General features: G+C 52.0%; 1 protein-coding gene across 7 annotated transcripts in view; it reads left to right on the plus strand.

Annotated features, from left to right (window-relative positions):
- Positions 1 to 16,830, plus strand: part of GNAI2 (G protein subunit alpha i2) — a 154,159-nt gene that overhangs the window by 84,692 nt on the left and 52,637 nt on the right. For all 7 annotated transcript variants that reach the window (XM_067561216.1, XM_067561217.1, XM_067561215.1 and 4 more), the window contains exons 2-4: positions 2,320 to 2,362; positions 6,642 to 6,783; positions 10,500 to 10,660. In XM_067561216.1, the coding sequence (XP_067417317.1) occupies positions 2,320 to 2,362; positions 6,642 to 6,783; positions 10,500 to 10,660 (346 nt within the window). The remainder of the gene's footprint in view (positions 1 to 2,319; positions 2,363 to 6,641; positions 6,784 to 10,499; positions 10,661 to 16,830) is intronic.

Below are 16,830 nucleotides of genomic sequence, written 5' to 3' on the forward strand. Positions count from 1 at the left end.
AGAGAATAGGAGAGTGGGCACGCTGGCTTGGCCTTGATGCTTTGGCCAGCAGGGAGGCCGTAAGTCATAGGAGTGTGTGCCCGAATTCATTACGGGGCACTTTTGTCCTAAAGGCCTCTGTAATGTTTCACTTACCATCCCTGTTAATATAATGCTGCTGCAGCTCGCGCCTGCCACTGTCTCTGCTTCCTTTTCTCAGTCGTCTGGCCCACAGGCTACATGGCTCTTGGCCAGGCTGGCACCAGATCTCCCCATGGCTGCTGAAAGCCATGCAGGCTGCCTTACCCCTCTGGAGAGAGAACAGGGAATGGGTGCAGCTTTCCTGTCTCGGGCCCCTCGTGGCACTGACGGGCGCTACGCAATGCAAATGAGCCAGTGTTTGCAGGCAGGGGGAGAGCCAGCTATAGGAATGGATGCTGAGAGCAGTGGGTAAGGAAGCTGAGAATGTGACGCTCGTTGGATCCAGCTACACGTAGTGGGCAGATCCAGGCCCTGCCCGGATTCAGAGGCATTGTGGTGGTCTAGCATGGTTTCTCCAGCCACTGCTTGCTGTCGTGCTGGTTAGAACAGGCCTGTAAGGGAAAATGCTCCTGTCTACGTTGATCAGGGTCTATCCAGGCCCCCATCACACACAGTATCCCAGCGCTTCCTGGACACTGGCGAGTTCCTCCACGTAGCCTCCTCCTTCTCTCCATGAAGTAGGGCAGCATTATCCCCATTTGACAGCTGGGAAACTGAGGCACAGAGAGTGTGACTTGCCCATGGCAGAGCAGGGAATTGGATCCTCCCCTTCTCCCCTCTCCAGCAATAGCTGTGCTTGAACAGTTCTTCATAGCGCACTGAGGTCCAAAGAGCTGGGCCGTGCAATGGGCATGTAGGCTGTATATCCACTTCCCCTGCCAGCGTCAGCGAGGAAGAGGAAGCTCCCTGGGGGTGAGGGTAGAGAGAGCCCACGCACTCGACTCTCCCTCCCACACGATCGTCATTGTAATGAGAGTACCTGAAAGAGGAACTGCTTCTAGCTGGAGCCATGTGTGGGGAGGGGCAGCGGAGGCGTGATCCCAGTCCTGGAATGGGCCCCCCATGATGCTGCATTCCTACCACATCAGGGACGCGCCTGTTAGTCTCGCTGTTCATTGCTGTCCTGACCCTAGGACGCCAGCTCCTGCAGCCCGCCAGGGAAAGCAGGCAGTGCTGATGTCCTTGTCCATGGTGATTAGCCATTGACTAGCTCAGGGAATCAGTCCATTCTGGACCAGCTGAGTTGGCCCAGCTGGGCATGTCCACACTGGCCCTGCTGCGCTGTTGCAAAGCAACCTGCAGTTTTACCCTGCATCCACTCTACTGCTGCGGTGCGCCCGTGGTGACCCGTGGCTGCCTGAGGATGCAGTTAGTGGTCCCTGGCATGGGCCATTCTGGGTAATCCTTGCTCAGCATAAAGGGACATTTCCAGGGGCCTGAGAGGACTTGTGGGAAGAGGCGGTGGTCAAACTTCTCACCATCCTCTGGGAAACTCCGATAATGCCTGAGGAGGGAGCCTGAACTCGCCTGCTGCTGGTGCCGTTTCCAGGCTGTGACACGGAAGAGGCCAGGAGTACTGCTGTAGCCCACGTGTTGTCTGGGGGTGCGTGCTTCTGCACACCAAGTCTCTACGAGGGCTCTTGGCTGCAGGGGCCTTTCAGACTGGGGGAGGGGGCTATTTTCCATGGGCCAATAGCTTCCCCAGAAAGCTCGTGCAGAAAACCAGCCTGCTGAAAGAGCTTTCTCCTCTCCAAGGCGGAACAGTCCACCCACCCCTGCTCCCTGATCAGCCTGGCTTTTACCGCTCCATGTTCCTATCCCCTATAAAAGGCCCGTTCACGTCCGCGTGTGCTGGGTACAGTGCAGCTAGCAGTTTCTGCCAGCGTGCAAGACTTCTGGAGTCACCCGGGCAGTAGCACCGGGGTGTGTGTGAAGGACTGGGGCATGCTAACAATGAGATTGAGCCCACTATAATCTGTAGTGCCAAGAGCCATGTTCCTTTGTCCCTGGGCTCCCTGGAGAGCTGGGTCTACCACAACAGGGTAGCCCTGTGTCCCTCAGCAAGCCGAGTCTGTTGTCTGGTCATTGAACACTTTAGCCAAGTGCTTGTAAGTCTAGAGGGTCAGACTCTTGGAGGCTCTGCTGCTGGGAGGCCTGTTCGGATGCTAAAGCGGCAGCAGCTGCGTTACACCCTCCGTTGTCGGGAACCCGAAGCGCAGCATGATGCCCCGCTGCCGAGTGGTGCTGTCCAGTCAAGTGCTGCAACTCACGGCTTTCCTCCCTCTCCTTTCTCCACAGGTGCAGGCGAGTCTGGGAAGAGCACAATCGTGAAGCAAATGAAGTAAGCAACATCTCCCCTCCCTTGCTTTTGTGTCCAACTTCCAGCAGCTGCCTCCTGGTTTGTGTCCTGTGGCCGGGAGTGCAGCCGGGATGTCGCGTTCTGTAGGAGCTCTTGGCAAACCGTGTGCGATGGAAAGCCGAATATGTGCTTTAGTTGCAATTAGCAAGACCTAGTAAGAGCACCTCTGGGGTAGAGTTAGGACAGGCTGCTCAGCACTGTAGTCGGGTGACATGATTTTCATGTTTTTAGGGTTGAGGTTCTTTTTTTTTTTTTTTTTTTTTTTTTTAAAAAAGACCCTTTTGTGTTTTGGTTTTTCACATCCACAGCCAGGGCAGCCTGTGCTATGGGGCCAGCGCTCAGTTAGAAAGGCCACTCTGGCATGCAGTGGCAACCACCTATAGATCCCGAAAGAGCTGGTTGTGTCAGTAGCCTGGCTGGCTGCCTGCCGATGCTGTTCTCTCTTGGGGAGCTCAGTGTGGTCACTGCTGTCCGCCAGCCACCCACTCAGCGCACCGTTCCCCTGTTCAGTTCGCAGGGCGGTTGATTCAGCTGTTACCAAAGCCAATGCCAAATTGCCTGGAGGTTGGGATAAAACTTCTCTAGTGCATTGGCTGTGGCAGAACCGCTGGTTATAAGGATGTTCCCTCTTGCCTCTGGCCACCACCAGCTGCTTCACTGTCAGATCCAGTCGGGTAGCTCGTATGTTTCTGCATTGCATCCACCTGCTCGCAGCAAAACTCTCCCACCCTTTCGAAGGGGCATGCATTTCCCACGCTGCCATGAACTCGCTCGAATGCTTTGATTACCTGTGCCTGACGAACATCTATGGCAGAGGCATGTCCCTTGTCCAGTATCTGGTAGGTATGGGGCTGTGCTATGGCCCTCATGCCCTGCGAATGCCTGAGACACCTTTCCTGTTCGGGGTTATGATGAGTTCTCCTTAGCACAGCTCTGGACAGACTAACACATTTAATTTCAGCAGGCATAAGCTTTCGTTGGCTTCAGCCCACTTCCTCAGATGCAGTTGGTAGCAATAATACTTCTACCAATAATATTTCTACCAACTGCATCTGAGAAAGTGGGCTGAAGCCCACGAAAGTTTATGCCTGCTGAAATTAAATGTGTTAGTCTTTAAAGTGCTCCAGGACTCTCCTTGTTTTTTGCTGTATACAGGCTAACCCGGCTATCTCTCTGGAACTCTGGACAGAGCGGACAGTTGCTTTCCTTCCATGTGGAAGGACAGCACCTGGGAAAGCTGCCCTGAGCAGCTGAGTTCTCCCCCATCCCGTGTCCCTGCCTGGGGGAGTGCCATGGATTCACTATATACACTGTATTCTTGGGACCGGGCCGCAGATAAGCTTTGGTTGGGGTTAGCTGTGTCTGAGGAGAAGGGACTGCTTGTTTATATGCTTGCTATTTTTGTCTCTCTTTTTAATAACACTGTTCAGTTTCAGCAATCCCTCCGTGTAAACCTGCCCAGCCTTGTAGGATAGCATTCAGATTCCACACTCTTTATGGACTCCACAAAAGATTAGGGAGGCAGAGCAGATTAGAAGATTTAAAAAATCAAACCCTTTTGATTAAAACTTTCTCTCCTAGCCATGCCCTCTAATTTTGGCGCAATGCTAACTCCGGCTGGTGTGAAGCACACAGAACTTGATTAATTTGAGCAAAACTTTACTCTTCTGGCAGCTTGTGGCAAATTGCCTTTTGGATATTTCAGTGACTTGCAATTAAACATGGAAAGTGACATCGAAAATGCATATGACAGTGATTACCTAAATAGCAAAGAGCAGTGCTGACAGATATCGCACAAAGAGGATAAACAAAAAATGGCTTGTGTTTCTTCCTAAAGGTTGAGAGAGGCAGCCCAGAGACAAACATTTGGGCAGCAAGCAGATTGAATATTATTTTGGCCATAACAAGATCATCTGCCCTTAACTGCAGCCACCAGTCCACAGAGTAATGATGTTTTGGTTTTGTGCTTGAGGGATGTTTCAGACCTCCTCACAACATCACAAATTAAAACCTCCTGCTATGAAACCAGGCTTGTAAAAATCTGCCATATGGAAATTGACAGACCAGCTCCAGTGAGGAGGGAAAATGGTGATTGTGTGGCTGAATGGGACCCTATCAAAATAAACTTTCAGAGGAAAGTGCAAGGCATTCTCTAAAAGCAGAGGGGACTGATTGTCAAAGGGGAATGACTTTGACATGATTGTCTGGGGTTTACACGGCACAGGGAGTTTTTATAACCATTCTGTTCAGATGGTCCTTATCTCCGTAGCATCTGAGCATGCAGACCCAAAGCATCGCACAGCTGAAGAGTAGCTGAATCCCTAGTGGGCATAACTCAAATGACTATTCCCAGGTGCTGTCCTTCCACATGGAATGAAAGCAACTGTCTGCTCTGTCCAGAGTTCCAGAGGGGTAGCCGGGTTAGCCTGTATACAGCAAAAAACAAGGAGAGTCCTGGAGCACTTTAAAGAGAATTAGACCGAGAAATCAGATTTCCTGTCTAGCCCGAAGAGAAGAAACTTCCTTGCAAAGCCAGAGAGGAAGGTTGGTCTTGTGGTTAAAGCATTTGACTGGGACTCAGAAGATCTTGGTTCAATTTGCAGCGCTACAACAGACTTCTGGAGTGATCTGGGCAAATAACCGAGTCTCACTGTGCCTCAATTCCCCATCTGTCTGGATAGTCTCTGCCCCAAAGAGCTAGCAACCTCATGCTATGTGATCGTGCAGTAACTCGCACAGTGAGGCCCTGATTTTGATTGGGGCTTCTAGATGTTGCTACAATGCAAAAAGCAGCTACTAAGAATAATCTGACTCAAATGTATTTAAAACCAGACTCTTTAGTTACGTTGTCTGTAAGGTATTTGTGTGGTATAGGAGGCCAACGCGATAGATTTTTCTGCTAGATGAAGCTGGGTGGAGACAGGAGTACAACAAGAGCTGTTTTAATGCTTCAATAAAATGCTTAATTTTCAAAGTGCTACAGAATCTGGCTATTTTGGGCATTTGTACACTGTCAATCAGCACAGCGTGCTGGAGCTGAACAGGTTGGCTGTGTTTGCTCCATTTATCCTGGCACACCCAGGCTTGAAATATTAGTGGCAGGTAGCAAACTCCTGTGCTCTGGCTGGCTGGCTGCCTGAGAGCTCTGCTGCTGCAGGTGGAATTGATGAGCATCTGGTCAATTTCACCGCTGCTGCGCCTGTTAGTCCTTCCAGCTACAGTGAAACCAAGTAGCGTCTAGTGGATTTCAGTATTGCTGGTGGGGAAAACAGCAAAGCGCAGCCTGGAGCACAAGCCTGGCTGTTGCTGTGGGATATTCCAGGTCGGGGGAGGTCCCTGCACGTCCAAGGAGTTGTGATCACCCACTGCTCTAGCTGGTGTTGGGTTGGGGGGGTGTCTCTCCTTCAGTTCTGGCTCCCCCTCACCCTTTGCTCTCAGCAGCAGTTGCTACTTCAACCTTACTTGAACCGTGGTCTGTTTCACTGCTGCTGAAGTCACTCTAGGCAGCGATTCTGAAACTGATCAGCTGCGTGAGTCGGCTGCTATGGAAGACTGAGGTCTGGGGATGATCGGAAGCGGTGGGGAGGGGGAGAACTGAGGACCTGAAAGAAGGAGGTGGGAAGGTCCCCCTTTTTTGCGGTAGCCGGTGAGGTGAGGAACATGTGAAGATCCCTCTCCTGTGAAGTGGGAGTGTAGAGGGGTGGGGGGGGCTCTTGGAGCCAGGAGGGGACGAAGGGGGAGCCCCGGCTGAGTGTTGCTCAGGAAGGAAGGATATTAGTGACAACACTAGCAGGCTAATATGAAAGCTGTGTCCAGGGACAACGCTCGGGTGGGATGCACGCAGTGCCCTCTGCTCCCCCCGGGCTGCGGGGAGAGTGCCTTGGCCTGGCACCGCCAAGGGACCCCATCTTTCATACCAGCCATTATCTAGCAAACATCTGTGCAATTAACTCATCCCCTCGGCCTCAAGCAATACCACCACAACATAACCAGCTCTTCTCATCCCCGGTGCGGGGCTCCCGGGCTCGTAACATGGCTCCTTTCAGCGGTGCCAGCTGTCCAGTGAGGAAACCCTCCCTGGAAAGTGCATCTCGGGGGAATGATTCCTGCCATCGGGAGAGGGAGCTGCTGTGCGGAACTAGATGGGGGCCCCTCCCAGTTAGCAACATGGATCCCAGCGGGGGAGCAGAGTGTGTGGATGGGTTCTGTTGGGGAGCTGCGCTGGGATGTGATCTAACTTTATTTCCGCCTCCTCTTCAAGGATTATCCATGAGGATGGCTACTCGGAAGAGGAATGCAGGCAGTACAAAGCCGTGGTGTACAGCAACACCATTCAATCCATCATGGCCATCATCAAAGCCATGGGCAACCTGCAGATTGACTTTGGAGACCCTGCAAGAGCGGTGAGTTGCCTCCTTGAGGAGTGTCCTTCCTTCCTCTGCTGGCCCGGCTGCTGGCGGTCAGGGCGTCTCTCTCTGCTGCCTGTCTGAGGAATGCTGCCTTTGAGGAGTTGTGATGCCAAAGTGGCAAGAACAGGTGGTTCCCTGGCTGGTGGGAGACTAAGGCTAGCCAGGGCCAGCCACAGTGGCACTAGCTACATTTTTAAGAGCTGTGTTTCCGGGGGGCGAGGCTTGACCTCCATAACACAGCTCACTCCGAAGGCCTCTGGGGTAAGTTTAACCCAGGCACTCCAGGCATGGGTATGTGCAGCTCCACGCCGCATTGCAGACAGGCAAAGGCTTGTTCAGCTCCCACCTGAGCACCTTGCGTGACCTGCCCGCCCCCCCTGCTGGTGCCCAGCCTCGGGATGAGGCATGTGCCGAGGGCGGGGAGGCAAGCCAGGGAATGAGGAGGAGCATTCAGGTGCAAAGAGCCAAAGTAACTCTCTCCAGACACATGCCCTGACCGACTTCACCGTTCACTCCCTCCCTGTAACTGCCTATGAGCGAGCTAAGGGCTCTCCTAAGCAAAGCTGCTTCATGGGGGCCAAGATAGGAGGAAACATGATTGAATAGCTGCAGCAGGGACTTGGGATTCAACAGAGCTGGGGTTTTTTCATGGCTCCCTAGGTTTCCTATGTGACATTAGGCAAGTTGCGTACTCCGCTGTACTCCCCTTCATGGCGCGTCGAGATGCTGCAAGCGCGGGGCTGTAGCTGGGCTAAGCGGGGTTGGTGCTCACAATAGCAACAGTCATCCCTTTCTCTGCTTGGGACCGCCCGCTTTCAGATTTTGCTCCCTTTGCAAGCCAAAAGCTGCCTTTGGCTGGTCATTTCCATGAATGCCCCCTGGGGTTGGAAATAGGGATGTGGTTTGTGTATAGCACCCACGTACCACAATGTCCTTCAGTTGCTTAACCCTTGCATAAGGAGAGCTGAGAGACGGCAAGTGTCATCAGTCGGCCTAATGCCGATGAGCGGGGGGATGTCCTGCCACATCTGGCTCCTGAGAAACACTTTGAGCTGAAGGCTAATGGACTTGCTTTGTGCTCCCAGACGCTCCCCCTTGCTGACGAGGGAGCTGGATAAGTTGATCTAACACTACTTGTCGATCCCTGTCATAAGCTGGTAATTCCCTGAAATCTTCTGGGGCCTTTAGTAAAGGTGCTTTAAATCTTGTCTAATAAGTGGGGCCCTTGCTGCTGACCGGTGCTAATTACCTTGCTCCGGTCCTCCGAGGAGCCGGGAGTTGGTGGTCGGGGAGAGTTTTGTGGTCGTTCCCCCGAGTACACAATTGTGCAGACGCGCTCTCTGCCCGCAGGAGCGGGCGTGGTCGCAGGGGACCACTTTGAATGTACGGTTGGCCTAACATCAACTCATGGCCAGCAGTTGGAGCAGGTTTGCTTGATGCTGGCCGGTATGAGTGGTGGCAAAATAGGGCACACGCCTTAAATAGCATAGTAGCTTGATTTCTTTTTTAACTTCCATTGCAGCAAGTTATTGCTTGCGCTGTTGGACAGGGAGAGAGGAAATGTCTCGTGATAACCATAAAATGCTGAATACATCTGTGCGTGGTTTCTCTCACGTCAGATCCGCCTCGAGAGCTGTCCCCACCCGCAAATAAGTCTTCCAGAATCCCTAGGACAAGATGGACAGACTTTTGCAGCTTCGGCTATTGGCATGAAATCTCCTCACTAATGCCATAGAAGTCCCGTAATCACTACAGTTCCCATCATGCAGTGCTTCACTTTGGCCAAGCCGCTGGGTTCCAGGTGCCCTGTGGTTCCCCAGGTAGCACGGTTACCTTAAAGCCAGTGAGGTTACTGGTGTCCTGTGGCAGCTGAAAATCTCCCAGGTTTAGGGTAGGCCGGGGAAAAGGGGTTCCTTTCCCAGGCTGGCTTGGCTCAGCCCAGGCTCATTAGTAGAATAAGAGCAGGCAAACCAAGATCAGCATGATTCACTTCCTTATAAATGCATGCAGCGTGCAGGACAGGCAAGTGCTTGCTCCATCGTTATTCCCCGTTTGCTACTTACTGCTTCGTTGCCCAGCAGATCTGTGAAGAGAGCCCCAAGTAGCAAGTGCCCGGGTGGCTGCTGGGCCATAGTCTGATGATGTGGTTTAAAATACAGGCTTACAGCAGGCTTCATACTGCCAAGGAAGCTCCCGCCAAACCAGCTCTGAGCAGAGAATGTGACTGCAGCAGCAAAACAGTCCGTTCTCCTTAAACCCTGAATGCTTCAGCCTTTCTGGCCAAGTGCCATGCTGCAAACGGAGCCTGTCGAGCCAGCCACGGGAGACAGGTGGACCTGTCAGAAGGGCTTCCAGCCGGCAAACCAGACATTTAAGCCCTGTGGCTTCTAGGCAGTGTGAAATTGGCTGGCACTGCTAGAGGCTGAGCCTTTTGCCTCCTCGCTGCTGTCCATGTTCCTGGGCTGAGAGCAGGAGGTTGTACTGAGAACTGCCAGCATAAAGGAGCTGCTGAGGCCAGCTCTGCAAACCACAGAGGGCTGATGTGGCAGAGCCGGCTGTGGGCTCTCAACAATTCAGAGGAGCTGGGCTCTGCCGGAGGCTAGTTCCCCTTGTGCGTGTCTTGAGCGAGTAGCTACAAATGCTGAGGCCAAGGAATTTTTCATGCTCTGTCCCCCTCCCTCCCATTTCCCAGCAGGGGCTGCCGCCATTGTCTTGACTTGGCCTTCCCTCTGCCTCCGTAAACGTTTGCCATGGGGGTCGTAAAAGGGAAGGGGAGCCCGGCTTCTGCATTTAATTCGCTTATGGGAGCATCAGCCAGTTGGGTGACTGCCAATGAGCAGTCGCTGTGTTGCAGGTGTACCTCCTCCATCAGTCCTCTCCCTGGTTTGACAGAGGCCAGTTGCCATGAAATCTAGCTTCTTGTTTGGAGGAGTCTGCAGCCAGGGGCGCAACCCTGATACCGTGGCATGGCAGAAGAACCAGGCCTTTCCTTTCTGCCTCTAAGGACTCCTGAGAAGTAAATGTATGTGCCGCTATGGTCAGCGTGTTCCCCTCCGTGCCTGATCACAGAGGACACGGGTCTTTTACAGCCCAGCTGTGGAGCCAGGATGACCAACCGATGGAGCGAGTGTCCATCTCTGTAGGGCTCCCGTGCATGTCGAACACTCTGCCTTAGTTGCCTGAATGCCTCGCAGACACCTAGCGATCTCTCGCCAATTGCCACCAGTATCATAACTTCAGGGCATGGGCAAGGAAACGAGAGGAGATCTCGGCATAAATACAGTGGCTCCCGAACAATCCTGCCCAAGTTTGCTTGCTGTCAGGTTATGAGCTAATCCACAGTGTGTATCACTGTTACCCAGGGCTAAGTAATCAAAGATAAGCCAGGACTGCATATTTTTTTAATTGACATCTCGCTTGTTTGCCTGAAATCAATAGAGTCCTGCAGCAAGGACTTTTCTGCCAGCTTCTTTGCAGAGATTTGAAGTGTCATTCGCCTCATTACTCAGAGAAGGGAACCTCCTTGGGGAGGGGTTCTTCGGAGCCTTGGAAGTGCGTGCATGATAGATGCAAACCTCCTGGGTTATGTTCCTCTCGTACAGGGCTCAGTGACTAAACTTCAGTGTGATCAGCTTTGATACACAACAGCCGTGAGGAGCAGCTGTTGCTCAGGAACTTCACTGACGTTTGTGGTTTGCTGTTCCCCGCAGGATGATGCTCGTCAGTTATTTGCGCTCTCTTGCACTGCAGAGGAGCAGGGAATCATGCCAGAGGACCTTGCCAATGTGATTCGGAGGCTGTGGGCTGATAACGGCGTCCAGGCCTGCTTTAACCGCTCCCGAGAGTACCAGCTGAACGACTCTGCTGCGTAGTGAGTACCTCTCCTCTACTGTCTTCCACCTGATTTAACGTGGGGCTGAAATGTGCCCGAGCTTCAAGTGGCAAGTCTCAAAGGCCAGCCTGGGCAGCGTGTGAAAACTGCTGGGGAGCTGCGCCCAGACAATGGTGTCTTGCTAGTGCAAATAGGTTATTTGCCCATGGAACTGGACATTTGCGCGGGTAATTGTAAGCACAAAGGGGGTAGGGGTAGGACAATGAAATGCTGACCATCACTGGGCTAGCTTTGCCATGTGACACAGCGGTCTCCTGCCAGTACTGGGCAAGATAAGCTAACCATTGGCGCTGGCTCTTGTGCTTCCCCACTCCAACCGTTGCTGGCAGGGAGGCTGTTCTGGGCCCCTTGGGACCAGAGGGAGTCGTCTGGCCAAGGGAGGGGGGTTCATGGCAGGGCGACGCCACATCTCCGAAGAGTAACTCTGGTACAAGTCGGGGGCACAGTGTGGATGGGAACCGTCTAAGCGTTCTGGGGTGCTTGGGTCCGGTGTTTCTGGGTTGGGTTACCCCTTCCTGCCCTCCCTCTTCCCCCGTGAGCCTTGCAAATGAGTTAGGTTTATGTTGTATTGGATCCCAGCAGACTGCCCTGGATACACAGCCAGGTGAAAACCCCTCCGTTCCCCGGTGGGCTTTCCTGTGACCCTTCCCCTTGTTTAACATTAAATGACCCTATAGGAGCTGTGCAGAGTGCTTCATTATCCCAGAACCAAGCCATGCCTGCCATGTGCTGCACAGACTGTTATCCCCAGGCCCCCGCAGCGCCTAGTGCATGTGAGCTCACCAAGACGTTCCAGCCGGGCGTGGCTGGCTCTGAGGCAGGTCTGCAGGGGGCAGCTGTCCCCTCTTCACCTTCTTGATTGGAGTGTGGGGCTGGTAGAAACATCCATGGCTCTGGCAGTGTGGGGCGGATGGGATAGGTGAGGAACGAGTGCCTGGGTCCCGGAGAACATGCGCTGCCCCTTGTGCGGCACAAGATCCATATAGGGGCTTGGCCATTCTCCTCCCGGAGCACCAGAGAGGAGCAGTCTTGAATATTTTTGAATCCGAAACCATTTACGCTACTCTCCCCCCACCGCTTAATTCGGTGGCCTGCTTCCCGGCATCTGTCTCCCACGTTCTAGAGCCCTGATGTACTGCAGGTCGGCAGGGTTTGATTTGTCATTCGTGGCTGCGTTGCAGTGGATGTTTCCAGCCTACAACAAGGGTCTCCATTAAGACAACCGGCCTCTGTGTTGCTGCTTCTCAGAGCATCCCAGTAACCATGTTGCTGTTGCCTGCCCAGTGGCTGTGCTTGGAACAGGCCTGCGTCAATGCATCATGCACTCCGTTTCACAAAGCCACTGCTAATTTATTTAACAAGTTTACAACGGGCTTGTTGGCAGGGTAACCCAGGGGAGAAGAAAACAGACTGCAGGCTTTCCTTTGTGTGAGCTGCTCTTTTCTAAGCGTTGTGGGCTTTTTTAACGCTGTCCGTTCACCACGCAAGGAGATGGAGCGATATCTGTCCTTTCAGCGCGGAGCCCATGTGTGCATTGCCTGGTGCTACTCCAGGGCAGCTCATCTGGTCAGCCCACTCAGCGCTCTGGGACTTCCAGGGTGCAAACAATTCAGGTGTGTGGCAGCGGGGGCTGGAAACAATTGAAATGAAATTGATTCTTTGGTCTGTCTTTACTGCAGTTATCTGATGTTGCCATCAAATACCTCCCCCACTTCTCCCACCCTCCCACAAAAAACCTTCCATCTATATTTAGTGGTGCTTTCAGGGTGTACTGCTTTGATTGGGTCTGGTAACCCACCCACTTTGCAGGGAAGATGCCAGCTAAACTGCTCCAGTCTGCTAGTCCTCCACTGCCTTCCCACAATTCCCCCTGTGCCCAGAAGTACAGACAAGTTTCCTACTGTTGACTGGGAAACAGTCCTAGAGCAGCTCAGCTGACTGCAGCACAGAGCCACCAGGGATGTGCTCCCAGATATTCTAGCAGCACACCAAGCGAGGACCCGGTGACTTGGGCAGAGCTTTGCAGTGTGGTGCTGTACACCCAGGGTCTGATCGGCTGAGTTAATTCTGCAGTTACCTGTCCCAGGCACTCTCTCTTGGAGAAGGCACATTTGCAAATCCAGAGCAGCTGTTGCTTCTCTTTATGGCACTGAAGCTGTGCAGGCTGCACCCGAGGGGGCTGGGGAGGGGGCAGGTGCCTGGGGCACCTCGGAGCATTGTTCTCCACCCCGAGTGATAACAGAACTAGAAAGGAGGATGTTTCAAAACCATTTCCTCATGTTGCAGCTCTGGGGCCCGACAATCTCCTGATTGCAACGGTGAGGCTGAGCCGCCATGCCAGAGGGTGGGGGCCCGCACCCAACCTTCCCGCGGTTCCTTTTGCCTCAGAGGCATCCAGATCGGTGGATTGCCTTGGAGTCCCAACTGGCCTTTCTGGATGAGGGGGTGTCTCTGAATTGCCCCCCCCCCCTTCCTCTCCTCTGCCGGAGGACTCGGTGCGTGATTCTCCCTCTGTGGGCAGTTGCCTTGGTATAGTGATTGGGAGCCATAGCTGGCTGGGCTGATAAATAAAGCTCGGAGACACGTCCCTCAGCAGAGCCTCCCTGGGCTCTGGTACAGAGGCCTCAGAGAGGTCCCTGTACAGCTCTGCGTAGTTCAGAACTAGGTAGGGAAACCAGGCTGCAGCCCTGGTAAGGCTTTACCTTGCATCTCTGGTTCTCCGATCTCTTCCTGAGATCATCACTATTGGGTCAGCTGACGTGCCTACATCTCCACGGAAAGAGGGGCACAGCTGGGAATGGCTCTGAGCGCGTGGTAGCAATTCTTCCACAAGCTGAGGTAGAGTAGGGCCCGGAGCAATTGACATGCAGTAGCTGTCCCGCTCCTCACCCCGTGTCCCAGGTGAACACAGTGGCACAGGGCATTTTTCAATGACCTGCTCTGCATAGGGGATAGGTGTTTGCCAGTTCAGGAAACAAGCAGCCCTGTAGCATACATCTAAAATCAGAGCTGCTTTTGGGTCATTGCCATGCCAGGGGGACAGCTAGGAAGTCTGCTGAGATTGCCGGTGGTACAGGCATTTGTGCGCTGCTCCTTCAAGTAGTGGCAGAGGGCAGAAGCTAACGACTGGATCGACTGGAAACACTGAACTCGCCCTCTTGCCTGTAGAGGCAGCTCTTCCAAGCCTCACTGGAGGTCCACTGGAAAGGGGAGCTGCTGGGTAGCCACTCCTTGATCCCCAGGGTCAGCTCTTTAGCACCAGCCACGCTTTAAAATTCAACGCAGCTTATTTGTAAAATGTCGCTTTACAGGGCACAGCTGGGGGCTTTGAGGGAAACCCTTGCTAATGCTTATCTATGCTTCCTGCCACACACATCTTGGTTTAAGCTGATGTGTTCAAATGGAATTGAATTTTAAACTGATGTACTCGAGGTCCAAACATCAACAAAGATGCAGATAGGACTCTAGCACTTCTGCTCAGCCCTGTCCATCGGTAGTTTAAATTACACGTGCTTTTGCTTTAAGACCTTCCTGCCTTTATACAAAAAAGGCTTTTGTCATTGGCATAGTCACTTACAACTCCAGCTTCCCATGCCCTGTCAGATATATGGAGAGGCAGGAGGGAATTCAGAGAGGCACAAAAAAAGTGATGAAATGGACTGATAGGGAAAAATTGTCAAGGATCTATGTACGGCTTGACTAATCAACAGCTAATGGTGGGAGACATCTCTCTCTGTATCCAAGTATTTGAGGCATGAAGATAAAAAGAATTGTTTAGGGCAGAGACTCTCAACCTTCCCAGACTACAGTACCCCTTTAAGGAATCCGATCGGTCTTGCATACCCCCAAGTTTCACCCCACTTAAAAACTGCTTGCTTACAAAATGAGACATACAAATACAAAAGCGCCACAGTGCACTATTACTGGGAAGTTGCTGACTTCCTCATTTTTGTCCTATAATTATAAAATAAATCAATTGGAATTATAAATATTGTACTTACATTTCAGTGCATCGTATATAGAGCAGTATAAACAAGTCATTGTCAGTATGAAATGTTAGTTTGTACTGACTTTGCTAGTGCTTTTTATGTAACCTGTTGTAAAACTAGGAAAATGTCCAGATCAGTTGATGTACCTCCTGGAAGACCTCTGTGTACCCCCAGACGTAGAATCATAGAATATTAGAGTTGGAAGGGACCTCAGGAGGTCATCTAGTCCAACTCCCTGCTCAAAGCAGGACCAACCCCAATTAAATCATCCCAGCCAGGGCTTTGTCCAGCCAGGCCTTAAAAACCTCTAAGGATGGAGATTCCACCACCTCCCTAGGTAACCCATTCCAGTGCTTCACCACCCTCCTAGTGAAAAACATTTTCCTAATGTCCAACCTAGACCTCCCCCACTGCAACTTGAGACTGTTGCTCCTTGTTCTGTCGTCTGTCACCACTGAGAACAGCCTAGCTCCATCCTCCCTGGAACCTCCTTTCAGGTAGCTAAAGGCTGCTATCAAATCCCCCCTCATTCTTCTCTTCTGCAGACTAAACAAGCCTACTTCCCTCAGCCTCTCCTCATAAGTCTTGTGCTCCAGCCCCCTAATCATTTTTGTTGCCCTCAGCTGGACTCTCTCCAACTTGTCTACATCCTTTTTGTAGTGGGGGGCCCAAAACTGGGCACAATACTCCAAATGCGGCCTCACCAATGCTGAATAGAGGGGAATAATCACTTCCCGCGATCTGCTGGCAATGCTCCTACTAATGCAGCCCAATATGCTATTAGCCTTCTTGGCAACCAGGGCACACTGCGGACTCATATCCAGCTTCTTATCCACTGTTACCCCCAGGTCCTTTTCTGCAGAACTGCTGCCTAGCTCGTCGGTCCCCAGTCTGTAGCTGTGCATGGGATTCTTCTGTCCTGAGCACAGGACTCTGCACTTGTCCTTGTTGAACCTCACCAGATTTCTTTTGGTCCAATCCTCCAGTTTGTTTAGGTCCTTCTGTATCCTATCCCTACCTTCCAGGATATCTACCACTCTCCCCGGATTAGTGTCATCTGCAAACTTGCTGAGGGTGCAATCTACCCCATCCTCCAGATCATTAATGAAGAGGTTGAACAAAACCGGCCCCAGGACCGACCCCTGGGGCACTTTGCTTGTGACCAGCTTCCAGCTAGACATGGAGCCATTGATCACTACTCGTTGAGCCCTATGTTCTAGCCAGTTCTCTATCCATTTTATAGTCCATTCATCCAAGCCATACTTCTTTAAGTTGCTGATAAGAATACTGTGAGTGACTGTATCAAAAGCTTTGCTAAAGTCAAGGTATATCACGTCCACCGCTTTCCCCACATGGACCCCTACTTGAGAACCACTGGTTTAAAGTGATCCAAGAAGGGACATAAATGTGTGAAATAGAGCAAAGGAAAGCTTGCTGGCAGTGAGATCGATTTTGCTGTGGAATAGTCTCCCCAAGGAAAGGAGCGGAAAGCCCCTGATACATTTAAAATTAATTTGGACAAAGCTCTGGAGGATAGACGGTAGAGCACAAATTCCGGCTTCACAGGCAGATGAGCAAGCTCTTTTTCATCTCTAATTTACACAACCCTTATGGGATTTTGTCAGATGGAGCGTCAAGGCAGCGCCGGAAATAAACGTAACAGGCTTGCTCAGCTGCTGTTCTGGAGAGGGAGAGTCAATCTTTGGGCTGAGCTGCAAGATCCTGGCTGGTCAGTGCAGTAAATAACAGGAATTACCTCTCCTCTGTCTGTCCAGCGTGCCCAGCAATGACATGCACTCCTCAGTGCTGCTCCACCCAGGACAGTGTATTCCCCTCTGTAAGTGTGACTCTCATAGGCGATTTTAGAGGAGAAATGTGTGTCATATAAACCTAGCATTTTCAAATCTGGGTGCCTAAAATTAAGCTCTGAAAATCCCTGTTTACATACTTCAGTACCCCTGGCTGGTTTTTCAGTTGGACCAAGCACCCATAAATCCCACTGAAGGCAGTGAGAGATGCATTTGCTCAGTGCTTTTGATAATTAGGCCACTTCTGTTAGGTTCCTAAATGGGGATTGAAGAGTGTAACTGGACGCTTGAGGCGTGAACCCACTGGGCTGTTTGTAATGTTTTAAGAGCATGAACCATCTCCAGCACTCTC

The sequence above is a fragment of the Emydura macquarii genome, unplaced genomic scaffold, assembly GCF_026122565.2.
Source record: "Emydura macquarii macquarii isolate MOO-44397 ecotype Brisbane River unplaced genomic scaffold, CSIRO-AGI_Emac_v2 contig_2369, whole genome shotgun sequence".
NCBI lineage: Eukaryota > Metazoa > Chordata > Testudines > Chelidae > Emydura > Emydura macquarii.